This window comes from Mobula hypostoma, chromosome 20 (genome assembly GCF_963921235.1).
Source record: "Mobula hypostoma chromosome 20, sMobHyp1.1, whole genome shotgun sequence".
Taxonomy (NCBI): domain Eukaryota; kingdom Metazoa; phylum Chordata; class Chondrichthyes; order Myliobatiformes; family Myliobatidae; genus Mobula; species Mobula hypostoma.
In genome coordinates, this window is record NC_086116.1 from 13209947 (window position 1) to 13237063 (window position 27117).

Consider the following 27117-nt stretch of genomic DNA (forward strand, 5'->3'; position numbering starts at 1 on the left):
CGTGCCTTCATCAGTACAGCTAAAGCAATTAGTTCAAATAGTAGAACTATTTTCTAAAGACACAAACATGAACATTAGAGAGGTGTAATAGAGCTAGGAGAATATAAAACAGAGCAGCAAGTTACAATACAACCGATGGATGAATATGAAACATGTAAGTATGTGGGATATCAACAAGAAAAGTAAATAGATCATAGCGCAGTAAACTTTTCACAGAATTACCTCAAGGCTTAAGAAAATCTGCCAAACAGTGCTCAATAGTAAAAATATAACAAAGGCAATAAACACTTTTGCTACCCATATTAATGTATTCTTTTAGCATAATATCTTGGTCTGAAACCGATATGGAAAATTTTCAAAATTAAAGAACTGAAATTACATACAGTAGTTTAGAAAACACTGTGTACACTCAAACACACTTAGATTCAGACTACCTAGGACAGAAGGAGGAAGAGGGATAACATAAATGTAAAACTTTACGCAGCAGCCAGATAAAACTTCTAAGGTTAGAGTCTCATCAAATAAAACGGGATTCAGCACTCCACACGAGCATATGCAATTCTGATAGATACACACCACCAAACTTAAATGAAAGGACAACCCAGAAAAATGAAGGAATTATCACTCTCGGAGAAAATGTTAACCAATTGAAGAGTATGATCCTCCATGGAAGACATCCCTGTGATCTGAGCAAAGTACATGTCGACAAGGAAGCATTGAACACCTGGCTAAGAGTTGGAGACCTCTTCCCAGATGTAGGAGGGTTCCTCGTGGCAAAACAGGACCAGGTGGTTAACACAAAAAATTACAAAAAATACCTAAAAAAAGACCAGCAAATTCAAGATGATAAATGCAGAAAATGCGAAGAAAAACCAGAAACAATCCAACACATTACAGGATCCTGCAGCAGTTTAACTCAATCTGATTACTTACACAGGCACAATCAAGTGACAAACATCAGTCACCAAAGTGTTGTTTTAAAATGCAAACTCATAAAAGACACCATACCTTACTATAAATACAAGCCTGATCCAGTTTTAGAGAAGAGTGGTACAAATTATATTATGACTGATCAATTATTACAGATAGGACACTCCATAATATCTGCCCAGATATAATAAACAAGTAAGAACAACTTACTTGATAGATATAGCCATTCCAAACACACATAACTTCAAGAAACCAATAAGTGAAAAATACCAGAAATATGCTGAATTAAAAGAGGAAATTGAAAGACTACGGAACATGAACAGGCTATACATTGTCCCGATAATAATATCTACAACTGGTGTCATCCCAAAGGCACTATACAACAGCATTAAACAATTAGGGCTACACAGCAATATTGATATAAATCTTCAGGATGCCACAATACTAAACACCACTAGAATAATCTGAAAGCTCCTAACAATTTACAAATGGGTGTGCTTGCCTTTGCTCGTACCTCAGGGTTTGAGCTGAGAAAGAATTGTGACCAGTGAAAGGTGCATTGAGTTATCTAGTCTATTTAATATAAAGGTGTGAATTAGTTTTTCAGAATCATAGTGGCGGAAAAGGACATACTTTTGCAATATATCTTAAGTGTAGAAATGCTGTTCGAGTCACTTTCTTTATGTGGGATTTAAAATCTTATCCCTATGGTCTTTACGCCATCAGAGTCACTGCCCTTCCCCACTCTCCTTGCATCTTTACAAGCTTAATTTGGTTCCTTTTCAGTTTTGGTGAAGGTGTTTCTGACCTAAAATGTTCATGCTGTTTCTCTTCCCACAGGTGCGGTCTGGCCTGCTGAGGGTTTCCAACATTTTGTGTTTTTGAGCTGAAGGGGGAAACCTGCCTTTAATAGTCATAGAAACATAGAAAACCTACTGCACAATACAGGCCCCTCGGCCCATAATGCTATGCCAAACATGTACCTACTTTAGAAATTACCTAGGGTTACCCAGAGTTCTCTATTGTTCTATTGGTCTCGTGAGACCATGGATTTGCACCTTGGAATGTTTCCAGGGTGCAGGCCTGGGCAAGGTTGTATGGAAGACCAGCAGTTGCCCATGCTGCAAGTCTCCCCTCTCCACACCACCAATATTGTCCAAGGGAAGGGCACTAGGGCTGATACAGCTTGGCACCGGTGTCGTCGCAAAGCAATGCATGGTTAAGTGCCTTGCTCAAGGACACAACACGTTGCCTCAGCTGAGGCTCGAACTAGCGACCTTTAGATCACTAGACCGTTGCCTTAATCACTTGGCCACACACCAACACATACCTATCCAGGAGTCTCTTAAAAGACCCTATTGTATCTGCCTCCACCACAGTCGCTGACAACCCATTCCATGTACTCACCACTCTCTGCTAAAAAACTTGTCCCTGACATCCCCTCTCTACCTGCTTCCAAGCACCTTAAAAATGTGCCCTCTCGTGTTAGCCATTTCAGCCCTGGGAAAAAACCTCTGACTATCTACACGATCAATGCCTCTCATCATCTTATACACCTCAGAAACGGCCAAATTCACGCAACCTATTCTCATAAGGCATGCTCCCCAGTCCAAGCAACATCCTTGTAAATCTCCTCTGCACCTTTTCTATAGTTTCCGCATCCTTCCTGTAGTGAGGTGACCAGAACTGAGCACAGTACTCCAAGTGGGGTCTGGCCAGGGTTCTTGGAGTATTGTGCTCAGTTCTGGTCACCTCACTACAGGAAGGATGTGGAAACTATAGAAAGGGTGCAGAAGAGAAAGTCAGCAGAACTTGAAAGAGCCTTTAAGTGTCTTGAAATTTTAACTCAAATTCCTATTCCCTCCAGAATCTTATTTTCCACACCAGGTGATTTAAGGACTTCAACAAATTCGGTGTCTTACCAGCTCAAGCAGATTCATCAGGAGCTGAGTATGATGACGGACAATGTTGTAAGCCTGACAGCTCAAGTCCACAAACCTCTGGAACTGAGCCCCATTTTTCCCACCTTCCGTGATGAAGTGCTCCATTTCAGCAGTAAATATAAAGGGAACGCGGTCCCTAGCCAAAAACATGGACAAAACATTATTAATGGAATGTGAAGTTCAAAACCTACAGAATTTTGAAATTTAGAAGTGAAAATGCTGGAAATATTTCCACAGGCAGCATCTGTGGAAAGTGAAAGAGTTAACATTTCATATTGAATACACTTGGCAGAGCTGAGAAATTGACGGCAAAGAATTAGTTCTAAGAGATGGAAGGGATGATTTGGACAAGTGGAATATCTCTGATTGAGTGGGACAAGGATTGGCATAGTGATAAGCTACTGAGGAAGCCATTTATCTGATAGATTTATGGATTAATGACAGAGTTGAAAGAAAAAGAGAGACAGAGGAAGAGAAATGGAGGGAGACAGGGAGACAGAGAGAGTGACAGAGAGACGGATAGAGGGAGAGACAGAGAGAGATAGAGAGAGATAGTGAGAGAGATAGAGAGAGAGATAGGGATAGAGATGGGGATAGAGACAGAGATAGAGGTAGAGATAGAGACAGAGAGAGAGATAGAGATAGTGGTAGAAATAAAGACAGAGAGAGAGAAAGAGTGAAAGAAAAGAGAGGGAGAAAACAAAGGGACATATGATAGCAGTAAATTTGAGTAGATTCCAGTCCAACAGGAAGTGTGCAAAGTAAAAAGCTGAATTAATATTAATAAGATTCAGTGCACTGTTTTAAAAATAGAAAGTAAGTATTACACATTTACACATAATGAAAGAGCTAATGTCTTTCACAGCATGTCAAAGTAGTTTTCAACGTGTGGCCACTATAGGAAACACAGAATCCAATCTGATTGCTGCCTGGTCTCTCTAAATGCAAACTGATGAGTGGCTTGATAATCTGTCTTGTGCTGAGGGCCAAGAGTTACCAGGAGAGTTCTTCTGCACTGCATTGAATAATATGCGGGAAACATTAACAAACTCATTGGTGCCTTACTTTATTACTTTGCTTGAGAGAGAGTTGTGATGTCAGTACGGTGCTGGTCCATCATAGAAAACATGTTACTCAAGTCCCTCAGATGGTGTTTAAAATCAGATCCATCTTACTCAGGGTCTATGCTTATATCCACTGGGGAGATAATTCATTGAAACATAAAAGATCCGGAGGGATCTTCACAGAGTGTTTCCCCTTTTTGGAGATCTACAACTAGGAGTCAATGTTTAAAATAAAGGCTCATTCATTTAAGACTGAAATTTCGAAGGTCATGAGTCTCTGGAATTCTTTCCCTCAAAGGGTGGCAGAAGGAGAGTCACTGAACAGTTTTAAGACAGAGATTGATAGGTTTTTGTTAAGCAGGTTCTTGAAATGTGACTGGGGTTAGGGCAGGTGCTTGGAGCTGAGTTTACAATTGGATAAAAAATAATGAATGAAATAAAAAAACTAAAAATAAAATAATGTAAATGTTTACACTTGCAGGCTGCCCCCAGCACATCCTTGGCTGTGTTCGTTGTTGAAGCAAACAACACATTTCATTAACAAGAGAAAATCTGCAGATGCTCAAATTCCAAAGCAACACACACAAAATGCTGGAGGAACTCAACAGGTCAGGCAGTGTCTACAGCCCAAAACATCGACTGTCTATTCTTTTCCATAAATGCTGCCTGGCCTTCTGAGTTCCTCCAGTGTTTTGTGTGCACGAAATGTTTTATTCCATGTTTCGATATGCATATGATAAATAAATCTGTATCTAATTCTGAATGGAGGAACAATCCTAAGGGGTAGAAGCAGCCCACTCCATTCCTGATTTGCAGCTTCAGGTTGTGGAAGTTGTAAAGGCAGATCAGACCATCTGGGGACTTTCAAATGCATCACCTCAGCATTAAGCAGGGACAATCTGTCTCAGTGACACTTGAAATCTATGACACATCCATTATACTAACCTCTTCATGTTTAAAATCATCTGAGCATGCCCCAAAAACTTTCCAAAGTCTATGTGGAACAAGTGGCCTGAGGTTTTCAGCATGATGTTATCATTATGACGATCACAGATACCCAGCACGAAAGTAGCCACACACCAGCCGGCACAGGAGCTGACGAAGTTTTCCATAGCCTGGTTAGCAAAATATTAAAAAACAATGATATAAAACAATGAAACCAAGGAAATATAGCCAAATAATTCCCTGGTTAAAATTTCTTTCAATGCACAGAAATCTCTGATGCGAGGTTCATGGTTGACGATCCTTTGATCTCATGCAGACAACCCCAACCAGGACATCAATTCCCTTTGCTGCTCAACATGTTAAAATTAGCAAGAGTGAATATTTGAGCAAGCAGCATGAGAAATATTAGCCATCCAAGTGAAGTGTCATTAACTTTCAGATCACTTGTAGTAATATGGGAAGGGACTTTGCAGAAGAGCAAAGAGGTGAGTTGCTCCTCTCAAGAGATAATGGTCATAGTCATACTTTATTGATCCCGGGGGAAATTGGTTTTCGTTACAGTTGCACCATAAATAATAAATAGTAATAGAACCATAAATAATTAAATAGTAATATGTAAATTATGCCAGTAAATTATGAAATAAGTCCAGGACCAGCCTATTGGCTCAGGGTGTCTGACCCTGCAAGGGACCAGTTGTAAAGTTTGATGGCCACAGGCAGGAATGACTTCCTATGACGCTCTGTACTGCATCTCGGAGGAATGAGTCTCTGGCTGAATGTACTCCTGTGCCCAACCAGTACATTATGTAATGGATGGGAGACATTGACCAAGATGGCATGCAACTTAGACAGCATCCTCTTTTCAGACACCACCGTCAGAGAGTCCAGTTCCATCCCTACAACATCACTGGCCTTACGAATGAGTTTGTTGATTCTCCTGGTGTCTGCTACCCTCAGCCTGCTGCCCCAGCACACAGCAGCAAACATGATAGCACTGGCCACCACAGACTCGTAGTACATCCTCAGCATCGTCCGGCAGATGTTAAATGTTTGAGTTAAAACTCACTTTCATGTGTAGTTCCTCAGTAGGGTTGTTTGCCTGGAACCATTTTGAAAGTGTGTCTTCCTTGAATGGCCCAGTAATGCCGTATTGCATGTGGATCTTGGCGAGGGTTGTAGCACCAGGTATCATCTCCACCATCCCTGCAAGAAGTCACAAATGTTGAGTGAAGTAACACCAAAATATTTCTTTAAATTTAGTGTCATCTAGGATACCATCAGAAAACTCACACTGCTGTTTGGAAGGAGTTTGTACTTTCTCCCTGTGACTGTGTGGTGCTCCAGTTCCCTCCCACAGTCAAAAGACATACCAGTTGGATAGATAGATACTTAATTGATCCCAAAGTAAATTACAGTGTCACAGTAGCATTACAGGTGCACAGATATGCAAATATACAAATATAAGAAGAAAGAAAGAATAAAAAAAAGTTATCTCAAACATTCTAACAGGAGGGCGTCATCACTTCCCCATCTATAGGTTGACTCATTATAGAGCCTAATGGCTGAGGGAAAGAATGACTTCATGTAGCACTCTTTGGAGCAGCGTGGCTGCCCTAGTTTATTACTGAAAGTGCTCCTCTGTTCAGCCAAGGTGGCATGCAGAGGGTGAGAACCGTTGTCCAGAATTGCCAGGATTTTCCATAGGAACCTTTGTTCTATCATAGCCTCCAGTGTGCCCAGTTTGTCTCCTTTGACTGTTTTTCTAATCAGTTTAATGAGCCTGTTGGCACCACCTGTGTTTATGCCATTGCCCCAGCGGACCACTGCATAGAAGATTGTACGGGTGGCAACAGACTGGTAGAACATGTGAAAGAGAGCCTTGCATACTCCGAAGTAACTCAGCCTCCTCAGGAAGCAAAGGCGACTCTGGCCCTTATTGTACACAGCCTCTGTGTTGGCGCTCCACTCAAGTCTGTCATCCAGGTGCACCCCATGTACTTGTAGGTCCTCACCACATCATGTCCTCACCATCAATAGTAACAGGGAACAGTGCAGGCTTAGTCTTCCTAAAGTCCATCACCATCTCTTTTGTCTTACTGATGTTGAGCTGCAGATGATTCAGCTTGCACCATTTGACAAAGTCCTCCACCAGGGCCCTGTGTTCATCCCCCCCGTCCTCCCTTTATACACTGATCTATTGCTGAGTCATCGGAGAATTTCTGCAGATGGCATGACTTGGTGTTGTATCTGAAGTCTGATTGCTCATCGTAAATTGTCCCACGATTAGGCTATGGTAAAATGGGGGTTGCTGGGTGGCATGACTTGAAAGGCCGGAAGGGCCTACTTTGTGCTGTATCTCAATAAATAAATAAGTAAATAGAAATGTTAGACAATCAAGTAATATAGTTCCATCATTACTTATTTCACGTGCTCATTTATATTTGATTATTGAAGGATAAGTGATTGACTTTGGAAGATCAAATTTGAAAGCAGAATACAGGACTAATGGCAGGATTCTTGGCTGTGTGGAGGAATGGCGGGAACTTGGGGTCCATGTCTATAGATCTCTCGAAGTTGCCACACAAGTTGATAGGACTGTTAAGAAGGCATATGCTTGCTGGCCTCCATTAGTCAGGGGATTGAGTTCAAGAGCCGTGAAGTTTCAGTTCTATACAACTCTGGTTACATCACACTTGGAATATCATGTTCATTACTGGTTGCCTCATTATAGGAAGGATGTGGAAGTTTTAGAGTGGCTGAAGAGGAGATTTATCAGGATGCTGCTATGATTAGAGAGCACGTCTTACAAGGATAGGTTGAACAAGCTAATGTTTTCCTCTTTGGAGTAAAGGAAGATGAGAGTTGACTTAATAGAGATGTACAGGATGATAAGAGGCATAGATCAAATGGATGGCCATACACTTTTTCCCCAGGGAAGGAATGGCCAATACCAGGGAACATAATTTTAGGGCAATTGGAGGGAAGTACAGAGGGAATGTCAGAGGTAAGTTTCTTGCATAGAGTTGTGGGTGCATAGAAAGCCCTGCCAAGGGTTGTGGTAGAGGCAGATGTGTTAGGGGTATTTAAGCAACTCTGAGGCAGGCACATGCATGACAGAAAAATGGAGGGTTATGTAGGAGAGAAGGGTTAAAAGGTCGGCACAACATTGTGTGCTGAAGGACCCATACTGTGCTGTAGTGTTCTATGTTTTATGATAGCAAAACCAATAATTAGTGGCCTGTTTTCTATATATACACTTGTTCTCTGTTATTTTCGACTGCAAACACCTTTAGAGAAATGTCTTTCTGTGTTTTGGAATATTATCATTTTTGAGTTCTTCTTCTCAGTCACTAATCCTTAATATGTGCTCACTGTTGTATCTCTGCCTGATGTTTAGCTCCATCCTCAGATAATATTTTGCAAACATTGAACACAAATGACCAAGGACTAATTTTGTCCACATTACTTTCTTCAGATATGTTGTTGTTAAAAGCTGGTACATAATCTCAGTTCCTAGCACCAATTACTGTCAGAAACTTCACAGGAGTGACTATTGATCTTTAAAAAAAATTATGGTAGACAGAAGAGTGATGTCGAGTTCAATTCTGCCTTCTCCCTGCATGGAGTTTGGATGTTCTCACTATGACCATGTGGGCTTCCCTGAAATGTTCACATTTCCTCCCATATCCCAATGAATCACAAATTGGTAGGTTACTTTACCCCTAGGACAAAATTAGAATGTGGTTGATAGCATGTGGGTAGACTTATATGGGATGAATACAGCATTATTCTGAGAGGCAGGCTAGATAGGTGAAATAGTCTTCTATTTTTATGAAGCATATCAATTAATGAATGTGATATAACCTCTTCATCTTTGTAACTTGGATATACAGTAAATTAGTAGGAGGTACTGTACCACTGACCTTTCCCCCTTCCTGTTGATATGCATCTATAGATGATCATGTTCATGTTCAACCCCTCCTGGCACCAGATCCGGTCCATTAATTTCACTATCTGCAGAACCAGCATGTCCTGTCGGAGGTCATCTCCCGTCTGGAAAGATGCAAAGATCCAAGACAATTAGTTCAAAAATCCCATTAGAAAATGACCCCCCCTCCCCACTCCCCACTGCTAGATCATTCCAAGGAGAGTTGGTTGAAGTCTACATTAATAGCAGCATTGGTGGAAAATAACAAAGGAAAGTGTTATAGGATGCAGGTATGACATTTGCAAGAAATGCACACTGGATTCATAATGTTTAATCTTACATGAATGTTGACCTGCTGTTATAAGTTGAAGGATATGCTACTTTATAGCAAATGAGAGATTATTAAAGATACAAGGTTGGACAACAGTAAGTGGAAATGCTTATTATGCAGGAAATATGTGCAAACAGAAGAATTTTAACAATACTCGACATATTTTCCTTTCTAAATTGCAAATCCATTGGATTTGCCTATGGAAAGTTATTCTGCTGTGCTGCCTGGCTGTGCTGTCTGGAGTCATCGCAGTGTCACCTCTGGCTGTGTTGTCTGGAGGTGCTGCAGTGTCACCTCTGGTAGGAGGACCGAATAACACATAACATTGAACAGTATAGTACAGTATAGGCCCTTCAGCCCACAATGCTGTGCTGACGTATATAAGCCTACTCCATGATCAACCTAATCCTTCCCTCCTACACAGTCCATAACCCTTCATTTTCCTTACATCCATAAGCCTATCTAAGAATCTCTTAACTGTATCAGCCTCCTCCACCACCCTTGGCAGTGTGTTCCTGGCACAACCGTTCTCTGTGTGAAGACCCTACCTCTGACATCTCCTCTAAACTTTCCTCCACTCACCTTAAACAGATGTCCTCTTGTAGCGAGCATTGCCACCCTGGACAGGGAAGGGTGCTGGCTTTCCACTCTATCTATGCCTCTCATAATCTTATGGCAAGAAACCTTTCGTCTTCTGTTGCTCCAAAGAGAAAAGCCTTAGCTTGCTCAGCCTTTCCTCTAAGTCTAAGACATGTTCTCTAATCCAGGCAGCATCCTGGTTAACATGGTGACAAGTTAACATAGACAATTTTCATTTAAGTTGTACAAAAATATGTTTGAAATGAAAATATACAAAACGAGAATTAACTGAAATTGAAATGTGCATTATGTTTTCATTGATCTGTTTGAGCCAAACCCACAGGTACCTAACCACGTCCTACGCAGTTGTTAGCAACATTGGAGATTTGTTTTCTTTTATATGAAAGTAATGGGCTGGATTTTTCTGGCGGAGACCCATTTTTTCATGTGGCATCATTGGTAATTTCCCTTGTACTTGTAAGGCTGCCTAGGACTCAAGGCTGTAGCAAGCTCCTTAGGCTTGCTACTGCTAAGAAATTCCAGGATATATTTTTTCCAGAGTTGGGCTTACTTTTGGTATATGTGCTGTTGAATTTTTATTTCAAGTGCAGTAAGTTATTCAAGTAGTTCAGTTCCTTGCTAAGGGGCTTTGGCTGTGTATACCAGTCATTTAACTGAACAATGTCATAAATATCAGAATGTTGGCTTCCGTAATGAACTCACTTCCCTAAAAGGATGAAACTGATTGTAGCTTCACAATAACTTGCATGGAAGATGTTCATACACCCTTCTCTGTAAGACAAAACTGTTCTATGTTTGTCTGTTTCAAAATATATTGAACCTGGATTCCCTACACAGGACACTGGAACTGGAAGACTAGCTTAGAGAACTTGAACCTTACAAGATCTTCAGACCCCAATTGATTAACAAGGATTAAACCTTCCGAACTGATGGGAGCTAATCCTGACACTTCTGTGAGCTGTCCTCACCCGAAGAGTAAAGGGGAGTAGAAATGTACACGCCAACCCTTGGGTACATTGAATACAAAGATCAATCTGGAAGATGACAATTTAAAGATAAATGCAGATTAATTTACTCCATGTGCTTGTAAATTTGAACCTGTGGCCATATTTACTAATGCATTAGGGGGAAGATGGTGGCACACATGGTCACAGCAGCTTCTCTGGCTCCGATCAACAGTGAAATTTCTTGCTCTGTTTCTATGATCAATAAACACATTGGAAAGAGTAAGTCTACCCAACTACCAGGACAGCGAGTTATTTACTGATTACCTGTGCGTGCATTTTATATTTTATTAACTTATTTATGGCAATAGTTTGGTTTATGTGTTATGTGTGATATAAGTTTTGTGGGTGCACTGTGCTGATTTGCTTGGTTGTATATATGTACAGTCAAGGACAATAATTCGAACCTGAGCTTGAACTTAAAACACAGGATATAGCATTGTCACCTGTTCCAAAGTTTGCTTCAGTGGTGGAGCTCTAACTGAGACAGGGCAGGGTGCACAACGACTTGTAAATTCCAAATTTAACACCACAGACATCTAATAAAGGGGTTTCCAACTCACCCGTGGAACAGCATAGACTGGACTGCTGCTGGTCTAATTCTGACTAAAGGTGAGTGTACAAATTAATTCTGGTCATTTAAATTCAGAGCACGTACTGCGTGCAACAGCCTATAAAATGAAAGTTGTTGCATTTCCAATCAGCCATTTCAAACATCTCTTCAAATTCTGTTTTGGTGCTTTATTTCTTCACTTATTTCTCTTTCCTCCGAGGCAGTCTGTGTATCAGTTGCTGTTTTCTCACCCTCCTCTCACTTAACTCTAATCTTCTTCCACTATTTATAGATGGTTCCCCACTTCTTCATCCTTCTTTTGTTCTTCACCTTCCATGCACTGGTACTTTAAATTTCTCCAACCTACCCTCTCATTTTGTTCCACTGTCTCACCCTTCCCTTTTCACTCCTGTTGTTATACTCTTCTCTTACTCTTTCCTCATAGGTTGTTCTTCCATAATATCATTTTTAACCTGTCAGCCTCTTCCTTTGACTTGCTTTACAATATCCCATCCTTTGCTTCACTGTTCACTGAACTCTGGGTTCCTTCTGACCATTGTGACACATTGCTTATTGTTTCCCCTGAACTGTATTGTCCTTGTTTTTTTTGTGAAAATATAATACAATGCGATCTCTCCAGAGATAACAGTGCAGTTATAATGTCAACTGTTTTACAGCAAGTGGATCAAGTGCTGCAAATTCAGCTGCTTGACGTTAGTATTGAACAGTGTTAGGATTACTCATTGTATGAAACCCATTCTGAAACCATTATCTTATTTCAAAATATGTTGATATTTGACCAATAAATGAATAAAATACTTTGCTCAATGTACCAGCAGTAAACAGTTGACAGAAAGACATAGCTATAATTTCACAAGTAATTATCACTCAGTTATTAAAGTATATTTTTCAAATATGCCATTAACTAAAACTCAACAAATATCATTCATGTCCTACCTTAAATATCACATTGATATTTTTCCCCAAGGCGTTGGCATTGATGAAAGAAACTTTCAAAGGAACAGCATTTGATGTGAAGTAGGAACAAGCCTTTTTGCAAACAGAAACACATAAAAAAAATAAGCATTGTATATAAAGCCTGCTGCAGATAAATTTTTGTGGTATCATTTGGGAGTGTGAAATGGAATGAATTTTGGATTGTTTTACCAAGTAGCCAACATAAATTGTTGGGCTGAGTTACAGAAATTAAATCAGTATCTAGACCTCTCAAATTTGACTTAATATTTTGTAGGTTTAAACCCCACACCTTGCCCTAATGCAAGACCTAGACAGACATTTTTCACATTGACGAGAGGGCTGCAATATAGGGAATACTTTCTTTCAAGTAAAATGTTAACTTAATGCCCGTTTCTGACACTAAAAGATTCCATGGCATATTCAGTGTTGATCAGGGAGTTTGCATCCTCTCCAAATATTCATGAATCCTTTAATGAACTCCCCCTCAAACAGATTATCTTATTACTTGTCCTGTTGCCTGTGGAACAGTCCTTTCACAAACTGGCGGTCACTGAGAATCTGACAATAAATAATATATAATAAATTACTCAAAAAATAAATCTTATCAATTGCAATATGACCTTGCTAAATCCTGTGGCTGTAAGAGGTGCCACATAACGGCACGTTCCTTCTTTATATATGTTAAGTTGAAGAAAGATAAAGAAACAAAGCCTAGATTTTTCTACTAAAATAATACCAATCAAAGCAAATGCAAATTATTTCTCTAAGAGCTAAAGAAACGTCTTGCATCAGCAATTCTGCACGATGCATTAAGAGAAAAGTTAATCATATTCAAGAAATAAGTATCTTTCACTGGTCACATAATGTTTTTGTAGAAACAATTCCTCCAGGTGCATTGGAGCTTTTCCCTTCACTGTATCAAGTTAATCTCAGAAAGGCATCTCATTTCACTCAGTAACAAATTAATTTTAGCATCTGCTTGCAATTCAGCATCAAGAGCTAAGGCTGTGGAACTGAGGTAATTTTGTTTTAAGCACAACCCTTAAGGCTATTACATTGTTATAATTTATTTCCCTTGTGACATCCTTCAGACAACAGAGAATGTGGATGATTATATTCACCTCACCCTGTAGTGGCTTTCAATGTATGTTCAAAAATCAGCGTTTAGCTCTATAAAGTGATATGAGCACTTAAATCTTTCAATAAACAATATTTCTGTTGCAATGAATATTAATGGTTGAGTTTCAGGGAGTGATGTCATCGCTCTCATTGCAGACTGGGAAACTGGCAAGTTTTGACCCAGCAGACTTTAGACAAATTGCAAAAATGACTAGATCAGTAAGTAAGATAAATCTGTTCATTTTCTGCTTGGCTCAGTCTGTAATCCACTTGCCAGAGTCAGAAGGTAGGAGTGCGACTCGAATTCAAAATCTCTGGTGGTGATTCAATACAGTCACCCTTGTTTGAGGTGTCACCTTTCAGGCAATAGGCAAGCAAGAAATAGCTACATCTGACTACTTAACAATATTAGGAATATGCAATTAATTTGTAATGATAATACAGTACTGAAAAAAAAGACAGATTTCACATGGTTTAGTCCAATTGCAGATGGAATGTTGCGCTGGACAACACTTTCGTGCATGTTTGGCTGATTTCCCACCACACATCAAAGTCAGTTACTCAAACTTCCACCTGCTCCACATTCTGCTATTGGCTCATCTCATCCGTTGACAAGATCCTCAGACATGTCATTGTTAGCTCTGAACTCACCTATTTTATTGTTTCCCTTGGCTGCCTTCCATCTCCCTTCCTACTCTAAGATACTGCCCATTTACCTTCCCCACCTCCATTTGTTCTCACATCAAGTCTTCATTACAGTCACCCTGAAATAAAATATTTTTGTAGTCTTGCTCTCAGCATGCCAAATCCTGATGTTTATTCCTTTTATTAACAGAAAAACAATAAGAACTATGTTTGCCAGGAATGAACTGTTCTTTGTTACTCTTAAGTACTGACAAAGTCAAAAAAACTAATATTTATTGATGTGCCACTCCCATAATAATGAACGAATGGGACTATGGATGAACACCTTGCTCTCCTAGTTTTTCAGGTTATGTGTCAGCTTAACTCAGATACTTATTCATCTTTAAATAAGTAGTCATGAGTTCAACCCCTAATGTACGACTTCAGTATCTAAGCCAAGTTAACATTTCAGTTCAGCGCTGAGGGAGAGCTGCATTATTGGTACTGGTATTGCTTTATTATTATAACATAGGAGATCGAACAGTAAAGCACAGTACAGCCCCTTCGGCCACAAAGTTATGCTGACTCTAAGATCAATCTAACCATTTCCTCCTACATAGCTCTCCATTTTTCTATCATCCATATGCCTTTCCAAGTGTTTCTTAAATTCCCTAATATACCTGTTCTACCACCAGGCAGTGCATTCCATGAATCTACCATTCTCTGTGTAAAAATATTATCTCTGATATCCCTTCAATCAACTTAAAATGATGCCCCTTTGTATTAGCCATTGTTGCCCTGAGAAAGTCTTTGGCTATCCAACTGATTTATGCCTCTTATTGTCTTGTACACCTCCATGAAGTCACTTTGTTATTAATTTACCTATTCTGAGATTCAGTGAAAACCTTTCCATACAGGTCATTTCAAAGTCTAAATACTTTGAGTACAAGGGAAGAGGAATATTAGAATGCAGAATATCATGTTACAGTTGCAGAAAAAGTGCAGTGCAGGTAGACAAATAAGGTGTAAGGTCAAGGCAGACTGAAATGTCAATAGTTTGCCGTTAACATGGAGAGGGTACAGAGAAGATTCACTAGGATGATTCGGGGAATGAGAGGGTTAACATATGAGGAACGTTTGTCCGCTCTTGGACTGTATTCCTTGGAGTTTAGAAGAATGAGGGGAGACCTCATAGAAACATTTTGAATGTTGAAAGGCATGGACAGAGTGAATGTGGCAGAGTTGTTTCCCATGATGGGGGAGTCCAGTACGAGGGGGCATGACTTAAGGATTGAAAGGCACCCATTCAGAACAGAAATGCGAAGAAATTTTTTTAGTCAGAGGGTGGTGAATCTATGGAATTTGTTGCCACGGGCAGCAGTGGAGGCCAAGTCATTGGGTGTATTTAAGGCAGAGATTGATAGGTATCTGAGTAGCCAGGGCATCAAAGGTTATGATGAGAAGGCGGGGGAGTGGGACTAAATGGGAGAATGGATCAGCTCATGATAAAATGGCGGAGCAGACTTGATGGGCCGAATGGCCGACTTCTGCTCCTTTGTCTTATGGTCTTATGGTCTAACATACAACAAGGCATACAAGAGTCTTAAATCAGTGGGATAGAACCTGGTGGTATGTTTTCAAGATTCTATATTTTCTGCCCCATGGAGGTGGGGGGAGGGGGGTGAAGACAGAATGTCTGGAGTGGGAGGGGTCTTTGATTATTCGGACTACTTTTCCAAGGCAACAAGTTGTGGACAGAGTCCATGGAGGGGAGGCTGGTTTTCGTGATGGAAAAAGCTGTGTCCACATCTTGTGGTCCTGAGCAGGGCAGTTATCATACCAAGTTCAATAGTGCATGTATAAAAATTGATGTGGGTCAATGGGACCATGCTGAGTTCCCTTAGTGTTCTGAGGAATTAGAGGCACTGCTGTGCTTTCTAACGCACTGGAGATTTGGTTTGTTAGTGCTGAAACTCCAGTTTGCAATTAACTTGGATACACATGAAATTCATGCTTCTGTCTAATGATCATAATTTCAATCCCCTGGCTGCAGTAATCATGCTGTTTGTTGCTTTAGTTGATGAACATGGTGTACAATTAAAGATGATTGCACACCCGTATTGAACCTGTTTTCTCAAATCCCATTTCCCTTACATCCCACAGTCTTTTCTGATTTACAGGTGGCAAATGGTAAAAAATGATACAGTACTCCTCTCACTTTTATTCTACACTACTGTACTTATTAAGGGCTGCATGACTTACTTGGCCAAGTAAAGGCAGCTCAGTACTTTCAAGAGTAAGAAACTGGCACCTTGTGTACACTAGAGCGGGTCTGAACAAGATAAATCACCAGGCACAAATGGCCTAAATCCGTGCAACGTTGTTGTCCCTCATCCAGCACGGCATTAATTCTGCACAAATGGACAGCAGAATATCTATCCATATTAAGTGGTATTTGTCTGAGAGAGTGCCTGCATTTTGCCAAGATGTGCACATTTTTACTCTTCTAACGCTTCAACATCGGACCAAATCTTTTGCCTTCTGTGAACACGTCTTACACTTACATCCAGGTCACATACAAAGACGGTGAAGGGCAAAATCCCTTAATCAATACTGACCCCACAAGTAACTTGTTCTCCTCAAAAAAAAAAGGCTGTTCCTTCAAACACATTCCGCCTTTGCAGAAGCAACCAAATACTATCCAAACTAAAATCTGCCCACTAACCTTATACCCTTCTAGATTTATAAGGGAGTTTCCAGGATTGGAAACTTGTGGTAATGATGAAAGATTTGGAAAAGCCCGAAATGTTTTCTTTGAAACAAAGGAGACCAGCTTGGGAAACACGATTGAGGTGTGTCAATTATTGGGGTAGGGGAGCGCATGTACATGATAAAACAACAAAGGCCGATTTCCCTTCTCATAGGGGTCAACCGCGAGTGGGGCATTGATGGGAGAATGCCTGGAGAAGAGGTATGGAAAGCCTGTATACACCCAGAGAGGCACGGGAACTTATTGCCAGAGAAGGCGGTGGAGTCAGAACTCTGATCACATGTACAAGATAGTTAGATGAACTGCAGGGCTACTGATGGAGTGCCTGAATGTGGGATAATAATGGGTCACGAGAGATTGAATATTGTAAATTTTCTGTGATTTCTACCTTTATTAAGTAACATGTTGTATATACAATATTTAATATAAGGAAGATATGGGAAAACTAAACTGTGCAGTGGTTTCCTTCTTTGTGAACTTACACTAACATCAATGCCTTTCACTACAAAAGCAGGATTCAATGGCAGGCGACAAGCGTGCTCCTCGTAGAAGAATTTCTCGATTTCTTCCAGCTCTTTTTCTAATACAGTCTGCAAGGTGAAAAGAACAATTAAACACATTGACATCCTTTTACTCAATGCTAAAAGAAATTTACTCATAACATTAAAGAATGAATCTTGGCAAGATACGCAACAGTTGATTTACCAGAAGGATGGTTCAGTTTACAAAACAAAAGGAGATTTACCAGGATGTTGCCTGGATTAGAGATGTGTCTTATGAAGGTAGGTTGAATGAGCTTTTCTCTTTTGAGCAAAGGAGGGTGTGAGATGACTTGATAGATGTCTACCTGATGATAAGAGGCTCAGGTCCAGTGGATAGCCAGAGAATTTTTTTTCCCCAGGGTGAAAATGGCTAATATGAAGGGATATAATTTTAAGGTGATTGAAGGAAAGTACAGGAAGGATGTCAGAGCTAAGTTCTTTACACAAAGAGTGTTGGGTGCATGGAATGCCCTGCCAGGGGTGGTGGTAGAAGCAGATATAGTACGGGCATTTAAGAAACTCTTAGGTAAGCACATGGATGATAGAAATATGGAGGGCTGTGTAGGAGGGAAGGAATAGATTGATCTCAGAATAGGTTAAATGGTCAGCACAACATTGTGGACCAAAGGACCTGTACTGTGTGGTAATGTTCTATGTTTTATGTCTACCTGAGCAACAATAAACTAAAAGAAAACATTTATTGATCCAATTATCTGTGACATTTGCAATTTCTATTATATACACTTGCAATGATCAAAACTGTTTTCAGAAAATATCAAAGGATTTTCTCTTTTCCTGGTTTGTGAGTAAATAATTGATAAAGGTCAGCTGTTTTTGTTTCAAATGTGTTCTCATTTGATGGCTTCGTTGTACAATGCTCTCCCTGCCACCAATTGGATGCCACACCATCAGTTTTGGTTTATCTGGCATCACCAGCAAAATATTGTGTAAATTTTTCCTTCTGCTCTCACCATTTTTTAAATGGGTGACTTTCGGTGTCATGGTGGTGGAGCAGTTAGTACAACTGTTGTCTCACTGTTTCAGAGACCCAGGTCAGTCTAACCTCTGGTGTCATCTGTGTGGAGTTTGCAGTTTCCCTTGTGACCTCCTGAGTTTCCAATGGGTGCTCCGGTTTCCTGCACATCCCAAAGATATGATGGTAGGTTAACTGTCAATTGTAAACTGTCCTCAGTTGTACTAAATTATCTGTAATGTAAGTATTTGGCAAAAGAATCAAAAGGGAAAAAGAGTAAACAGCTGGAATAAATGTAAGTAAAGAATTTTTAAGATAATCAGTCAATTGAAAACAAAAAAATTGTTTCACTGCTCTCCTGACATTGCCTGAATAAATGGTCTTTATATTGGGTCAGTATTTACCAAAGGTGCCATTTCACATCTTGGATTGCACTCACCGACCGCTTTGACTGGTCAGCTGCCCAGACTTTCTTAGCGACCTCTGCCATCTTTTCAATGAGCTTGGTTTCTTTTTCAAACTCCTTTTGCATGGCCCGCCCTGAGCAAGAGAGCAGTGCTGCCAACAGCTGGCCGTACCTGCCCTTAAACTGAGTGTCTGCCAGGCCATCCCTCAGTAACCTAGGGGGAGAAAAAAACACAACAACCTTAACTCAGAACTCCACCCGAACCCCTTCATCAGCAGAGAATTACATCAACTGTTAGGAACTATGGAGTATTCAGATGTTTCCTTCTAAAGCATAAGAACCAAGATAACAGTCTTTTGCTGGCAATTTTCATAATTGGCATTAAAATACTGTTGACATAGATAATTATCCGTGAGAAACTCTCTTACTCTTCAGTTCCATGGTCCATGGAGCTGTATAGTTCAGGAACTGGCCTTCCGGCTCACCACAAACATTCTGGCGCATTAAAACCCTATTCTCCTGTGTCTTGCCTATACAAGTGCCTGTCTAAATATCTCAATTTTTTTGATTAATAAGACAGCACATGATTCGCTGATCATGCTTACGCTACAGAAAGCATTCCTGGCTTCAACTTGTAGCGTAACGTTTTGTGTCAGCCTCACAAAGGTCACCAGTTCCAAAATAAAAACCCTGAGCTCAAATGTAAATACAAAGGGAAGCTTGCATTGTGCCAACTATTTACATTTATTCAGAAGAATAGAATGGAAGACAGAAGCAAGCAGTTGGCAGAGTCGGTGGATTGAAAAACACTGAAGGATCATCCAACATACCTTATTCTGCTTTCAGTCAGTTCCATAATCAGAGCTAATCTTTACTTCACAAATGTCTTAACCTGTCTTCCTCTCCAAAGCTCCAATTGAAGGAGCGTCTTAAAATTTTGGAAAGAATTTTCTTAAACTCTTCGTCTGGATAAACACTTTCTGAATTGCTCCAAAGTCAAACATTAATCTTAAAATTATGTGTCTTGGTCACCTCACCTGAGGAACAGTGGGGAAGGAGAATGCAGGTGATAGGTGAGACCTGGTGAAGGGATGGGTAGGTAGGTGGTGGTGGAGGGAGGAAGTAAGATGGTAGGAGGGGATAGGTGGAAGAGGTAAAGGGCTGAAGAAGGAAGAATAGGAGAGGACAGTGGACCATGGAAGAAAGAGGAGGAGGTGGGGAAATAGAGATTTGTGTGAGGGCAGCATTGATGGTGGTGGAAGGAAAACCTTGTTCTTTGAAAAAAAGAAGACATCTCAGATGTTCTAGAACTGAATGGTCAACCTGAGAACAGATGCAGTGGAGACAGAGGGACTGAGAGAATGGAATAGCATTTTTACAAGTGAAAAGGTGGGAAGAGATATAGTCGAGATAACTGCGAGAGTCAGTAGGTTTGTAAAAACTGTCAGTGGATTGTTTATCTCCAGATATAGAGACAGAGATATCTACAAAGGGAAGAGAGGTGTCAGAGACGAACCAATTAAATTTGAGGACAGGGTGGAAGTTGGAGATGAAGCTAAAAAAATAGATGAGCTCAGCACTTGTGCAAGAAATAGAACCAATGCTGCCCCTCTGCACCTACACAGCAGCAACAATTCAGTCAGATTGGCCTCAAACTGTCAAGGGGAGGAGAAGATGGCCGTGCGATGCAGTGCGCGCGGCTTCTCCGGTGAATGATATCTGTATTTGTCAAGTAGGATGCTGTGCACAATCCTGATTTGATGGAGACAGACATGAGAAGCACGGAGGAACATCTGGAGAAACTTCTGAAATGTCCGCTTCGCTGCCGCTGCTACTGTGCGATTGAGAATCTCCGGCGGGGAAGGCCCCGAATCCTCAGCTTTGCCTGTTGCTTAGCGGCAGGGGCCGGGGTCAAAGTGCTCGGCAGAGATGGTTCTTGGTGCTCGGTGTCGGTGGCTCGAAGTCTTTGGAAGGACTCAAGAGTTGGCTGTGGTTGGGTGCTTCCAGGGTGCTGCATCGGCAAGTTTGCGGCGCTGGAGGTTCATGGCAGGGAGAGTTTTCTTCCTTCTACCACCTGCGTGAGATGATGGGACTTTTGAGACTTTGAGACTTCTTTTTACCGTGCCCATGGTCTGTTCTTTATCAAATTACGGTATTGCTTTGCACTGTTGTAACTATATGTTATAATTATGTGGTTTTTGTCAGTTTTTTAGTCTTGGTCTGTCTTGTGTTTCTGTGATATCACACCGGAGGAATATTGTATCATTTCTTAACGCATGCATTACTAAATGACAATAAACGAGGACTGCCTGTCCTCATAATCTAATCTAATCTAAACTGTCAGAAGACAGGACACTCTGCCATCATTTAAAATCTATTGCTGCTTGGCAGTGGCAGGTCAGTGGCTAGTCATGATGAATATAAACTGCACAACTAACTTGGGATATTTTACAGCAGTTCAAATCCTATCTTTGCAAAAATAAAACTGACAACCAAAAGATGTCTCTTTTCCTTCTTCCTGGTCACGGAAAGTGCAAAAGAAGTAGCTGGGATGATTTTTTGGTGAGTGACATCACTGAAAAGTTTGAGGATGTGTCATGTGAACTTTCAGATAAAAGGGGGGTGAGGTTGCATTCCTAGAGTATGGTCAAAATCATAATCTTTTGGAATACTGAGCCAAGTCATCAGTGCATATGAAAATAAGTGCGAGTTGAAAAAGAAATATTTATTTATTGTTTTTCCCATAAATTTCCAAGACAGCAAATTTGATTCTGTATTTCAAATATTTTGTATTGCATTTCAAAGTTTTAGATAGTAAACATTGAATAAATGAATCTCTGTTACTTATACAGCCATAATTTTTTGGTGGTGTTAGGGAGGAGGGCGGAGGTGGTCGGCCACTGGTGGGTTAGGATGGTGTTACCAGGGATTGATTAATCTGGAAACGCACAATGGATTTGCAGTATCATTGATAGTTGGTGACAGATAATTAAATCATATCAGTGCCCTTTCTCAAATAACACACAAAATTCTGAAGGAACAAGGTGGACGAACTTGTGGCGTAATTAGAGATTGGTCGGTATGACGTTGTGTGCATCACTGAGTCGTGGCTGAAAGAAGGCCATAGTTGGGAGCTTAACATCAAATGAAATACTTTGTATTGAAAAGAGAGGCAGGAAGACAGAGGTGGTGGTGTGGCTCTGCTAGTAAGAGATGGAATTACATCTTTAGAAAGGGGTGGCTTAGGGTCGGAGAACGTTGAATCTTTTTGGGTGGAGTTGAGAAACTGCAAGCATGAGAAAACCATTATGGAAATCATATATAGGCCTTCAAATGGAAGCCTAGATGTGGGGTTGAGCCTGCAAAGGGAGCTGGAAAAGGCACGTAATAAGGGTATTGCCACAATTGTAAAGGGGGACTTTAATACGCAAGGGTTTGGGAAAATTAGGTTGGTGTTGGATCAGAAGAGAAGGAATCTGTTGAATGCCTATGGGATGGCTTTTTAGAGCAACTTGTGCTTGAGCCTGCTCGGGGAAAGGCTATCCTAGATTGGGTGTGTGTAATAACTCAGATCTTATTAGGGAGCTTCCTATAAATTAACCCTTAGGAGGCTGTGATCATAATATATTTAAATTCATACTGCAACTTGAGAGGGAGAAGCTTAAGTCATATATAACTGTATTGCAATGGAATAAGGGGAATTACAGTGGCATGAGTGAGGAGCTTGCCCAGGTGGATTGGAGGAGGATAATGGCGGGGATGATGGTAGAGTAGAGATGGCTGAAGTTTCTGGGAATAGTTCACAAGATGCAGGATAGATAGGTGGGGTAGGTAACTGTGGCTGATAAGGGAAGTTAAGAACCGCTGCACAAACACCAAGGAAAGGGCATATAAGTTAGCAAAAGTGAGTAGGAACTTGAATGATTTGGAAGGTTTTAATATCCAACAAAAGGCAACTAAAAAAGCTATAAGAAGGAAAAAGATGAAATATGAGGGTAAACTCGTCAATAGTATAAAGCAGGATACTAAAAGTTTTTTTTCAGTTATATAAAGAATAAAAGGGAGGTTAGAGTTGATATTGGACCACTGGAAAATGATGCTGGTGAGGTAGCAATGAAATGGCAGATAGGGCCAGCTGGTGGTGCAACGACATCGGCGCCGGACCGGGAGCGGAAGTTTCCGGGTTCAAAACCAGTCGGGTCCACTCCCGAGTACGCTTTCCATCCGTGTGGGGTTGAGTGTCGAGATCGCAACTCGATCTCGTAAAATAAAAAGGGAAAATACTGTGAAAATGTCTGTGTGAGGAGTGGCTCACCACACAGTCTCTCTCTCTCTTGTTCACGCCTTGTAAAATGCCATGGAAAAGACATCATCACAGACGCACGTACGCACATGCAGACCTGCACGCACACGCAGACGCAAATGTACAGACTCGCACGCAAGCAGGCACACGCCAAAAAAAAAGAAAGGGCAGATGAACTTAAGGAGTACTTTGCATCACTCTTCACTGTGGAAGCCACTAACAGTATGCTATAGGTCCGTGAGTGTCAGGGAGCAGGAGTGAGTACCATTGCCATTACAAAGGAAAAAGTGTTAGGCAAACTGAAAGGTCTTAAGGTGGATAAGTCACCTGGACCAGATAGACTACATCCAAGAGTCCTGAAAAAGGTTGCTGAAGAGATAATATATAGGTCATGATTTTTCAAGAATCACTTGATTCTGGCATGGTCACAGAGGATTGTAAAATTGCAAATGTCTCTCTACTCTTTAAGAATGGAGGAAGGCAAAAGAAAGGAAATTATAGGCCAGTTAGCCTAACCTCAGTGTTTGAGAGAAGTGTTGGAGTCCATTATTAAGGATGAGGTTTTGGGGTACTTGGAGACTAATGATAAAATAAGTCAAAGTCAGTATGGTTTCTGTAAAGGGAAATCTTACCTGACCAAATCTGTAAGAGCTCTTCGAGGAAGTAACAAGCACGTGGTCAAAAGAGGGGCCGTAGATGTCATTCACTTGGAATTTCAGAAGGCATTTGAGAAAGTACTACATATGAGACTGCTTAACAGGAAAAAATCCTATGTCATTACAGGAAAGATACCGGCATGGAGAGAGGAATGGTAGTCAGGCAGCAGGCAGATGGGAGCATGTGGAAATGAAGAGAGCCTTTCTTGGTTGGCTGTCAGTGACTAGTGGTGTTCCCTGGGGGGGTCAGATTTGGGACTGCTGCCTTTCACATCGTTTGTCAATGATTTAGATAATGGAATTGATGGCTTTGTGGTAAAGTTTGCAGAAAATACAAAGATAGGTGGAGGGCTAGGAAGTGCTGAGGAAGCAATGCGATTGCAGAAGGACTTGGACAAATTGGAAGAATGGGAAAAAAATGGCTGATGGAATACTGTGTTGGAAAATGTATGATAATGCATTTTGGTAAAAGGAACAAAAGTGCAGACTCTTATCTAAATCTAAATGGGGAGAAAATTCAAACATCAGAGGTGCAAAGGAACTTAGAAGACCCTGTGCAAGACTCCCAGAAGGTTAATTTACAGGCTGAGTCTGTGGTAAAGAAAGCAAATTTAATGTTGGCATTTATTTCAAGGGGAATAGAATATAAGAGCAGGGGGATAATGCTGAGGCTTTATAAGACACTAATCAGGCCGCACTTGGAGTATTGTCAACAGTTCTGGGCCCCATATCTCAGAAAGAATGCATTGTCATTGGGGAGAGTCCAGAGGAGGCTCACAAGGATGATTCCGGGAACGGAGGGGTTAACATGTGAGGAGCATTTGGCAGCTTTGGGCCTGTACTCACTGGAATTTAGAAGAATGCGGAGCGATCTCATTGAAACCCACCGAATGTTGAAGGGACTAGATGAGGTGGATATGGAGAGGATGTTTTCTCTGGTGGGGCTATCCAAAACTGCAGGGCACAGGCTCACAAATGAGGGGTGACCTTTCAGAACAGAGGTAAGGAGGAATTTTTTAGCCAGAGAGTAGTAAATCTGTGGGTTGCTCTGCCACAGACTGGGGTGGAGGCCAAGTCCATGGGTATATTTAAGGCAGAAATTAATTCTTTCCATATTGGTCAGGGCATCAAAGGATATGATAAAAGGGCAGGTGCATATGGTTGAGTGCGATCCAGGATCAGCCATGATAGAATGGTGGAGCTGACTCGATGGGCTGAATGGCCTAATTTTGCTCCTATGTCTTAAGGTCTTATGGTCTAACTCAGCAAGTCAGTCAGCATCTGTGAAGAGGAGTGAAGAGTTGAAGTATTGGGCTGGGACCCTTCTGCTTAGCTTAACTGAGCTGCAAACCTACTTGAAGGGAATGGGTCAATTCAACCAGGCAATGTAAAAAGAGTCGCAATAAAGGGTCAAACCATGACCTTGCATTTTTTTCTGCTTCTTGTAATCCACTTAGCCTGCTGAAGGTCTCTGAGTCTCATTAAACTTGAGGTCTTGATGTTATGACCTTCCTGTGAAACCCAGTCCACAAGTGACAGTGTAGTCAAAAATTAGATCCAAGGTCTTGCCCTGGGATTGCCCTGTTGGCCTTTTGATAGTATGTGCTGTCAAAGATCTTTTCAGTTGTTTCTCTTATAACCAGTGCCAGTTAGAAGCAGTTGAAAGAGATTAAATTTACAAAATTATTATATTGAAAATATAAAAAATGATTTTAAACACATAAAGCCTATTTAAAATACAGGTATTATTTAAAAATAAGGTAACAAAACCTCAAACCCTTCACTCGCACTGGTCTCTTTAATCCAGGTCAGTATTCACATATAAGTGGTTATATTACATAAACGAGATATGACCAGCATAAAGCTGAGCAGGAAGTATAATTTGTATTGCTCCTTGGTTCAGTATGACTGAGGTCTGCCGCTGAATTCACCATTAAATCCTCTAGAGGAGCTTCTGGTCCAGTGTGCTGCCATTGGACTCCAGAATGTTCCTGACCCCCCATGTAACAAGGGTACAGTCTCAAACATTAGGAACAACCTGACCCCCGAAGAGGAATCATTACCTGTTCTCCAAACTGCTGCCAGAATATAAGCACATCAGGACTATTGAAATTCATTTAGCACAGCGTGTGTTTTCTAGCCCATATTTATTTTGTTTAAAGGTTAATCTTCTCACTCTAGGAGCAACAGGTTTAGAGGCTACAGCTGGTAGAACCTCACATCTCCAGCAGTCTGGGTTCAATCCTGACCTTGGATGCTATTTGTGTAGAGTTTGCCGGTCTCTCCCAGTGACTGTGTGGTATTCCCTCAGGGTGCTCTGGTTTCCTCCAGCATACCAAAGTGCCCGTGTTGCTGTTGGTAAATTCTCCACTGTAATTTGCTGTAACGTGTTGGTGAGTGGTAGAGCTTGGGAGGACTTGAGGGGAATGCTGCAAATTTCATGGGATTAGTGTATATAGGCCCTTCAAGATCTGTGCGACTCAATGGGCTTGTTTCCATTTTGGATACTTCATGACATCAAGCATTAGATTGAAGGAGCATATCAAAGTAATATTTACAGGAATACATGTCAGGAGGAATTAAATAATCCCAGGCATAACCTCTTCTTGTTTATCTTAATTGAACACCTTATCAGTGTCTGTGAAGTTAATACATGGGGTAAACAGACAAAGTGCTGGAAGAACTCAGCAGGACAGGAGGCAGCAATGGAGGGAATAAACAGTCGATGTTTTGGGTTGAGGCCCTTCATCAGGACTGGATAGGAAGAAGGAAGAAGACTGAATAAGGAAGTGGAGGGAGCGGAAGGACTACAAGCTGGCAGGTGAAGCCAAATGAGGGGGAAGGTAGGTAGCTGGGGAGGGGGACAAAGTGAGAAGCTAGGAGGTGATAGGTGGAAAAGGCCTGAAACATCAACTATTTATTCCTCTCTATAGATGCTGCCTGACCTGCTGAGTTTCTCCAGCACTTTTGTGTGTTTTCCCCTGGATTTCCAGCATCTTCAGAATCTCTTGTGTTTAATAGATGAGATAACTAATTCTGAATTACATAAGGGTAATAAAGAAATGCTCATCAAGAGAGAGAGAAAAAATAAACATGGGCTCTGGAAGCTGTGCAAAAGAACTTGCCGTTAAGGCCCACTTACTCACCAGAATCTTCCACCAATATGGTACAGGTTTTCAATCTGAAATATTAACTCAATTTTTCTCTGCACATTGCCTGACAGACATTTTTCACAGACATTGACAGATCTCCTAGGAAATTTACAACATTCATCTTTTGGATTCTGGTTTCATGAACAGATTAGACCAGTTTCTCTCAACTCTAACATGTCCCTTTGTTTGTTCTCTCCCTTTTTAACTTTTCTCCTTAATCTATTACTCATTAAACATTGAGTGAAAGGAACTATCTCAAATCATAAACAGGAGGAAGTCTGCAGATGTTGGAAATC

General features: G+C 40.9%; 1 protein-coding gene across 8 annotated transcripts in view; it reads right to left on the bottom strand.

Annotated features, from left to right (window-relative positions):
* Window positions 1-27117, bottom strand: part of LOC134359336 (phosphatidylinositol 3-kinase C2 domain-containing subunit gamma-like) — a 285734-nt gene that overhangs the window by 95622 nt on the left and 162995 nt on the right. For all 8 annotated transcript variants that reach the window (XR_010021088.1, XM_063072428.1, XM_063072427.1 and 5 more), the window contains exons 19-25: window positions 18744-18924; window positions 17272-17379; window positions 12256-12348; window positions 8806-8935; window positions 5949-6085; window positions 4883-5052; window positions 2853-3009 (exon numbers count right to left, since the gene is read on the bottom strand). Coding sequence is in view for 7 of the 8 variants with exons in the window: in XM_063072428.1 (XP_062928498.1) it covers window positions 2853-3009; window positions 4883-5052; window positions 5949-6085; window positions 8806-8935; window positions 12256-12348; window positions 17272-17379; window positions 18744-18924 (976 nt within the window). In the remaining variant the exon portion in view is untranslated. The remainder of the gene's footprint in view (window positions 1-2852; window positions 3010-4882; window positions 5053-5948; window positions 6086-8805; window positions 8936-12255; window positions 12349-17271; window positions 17380-18743; window positions 18925-27117) is intronic.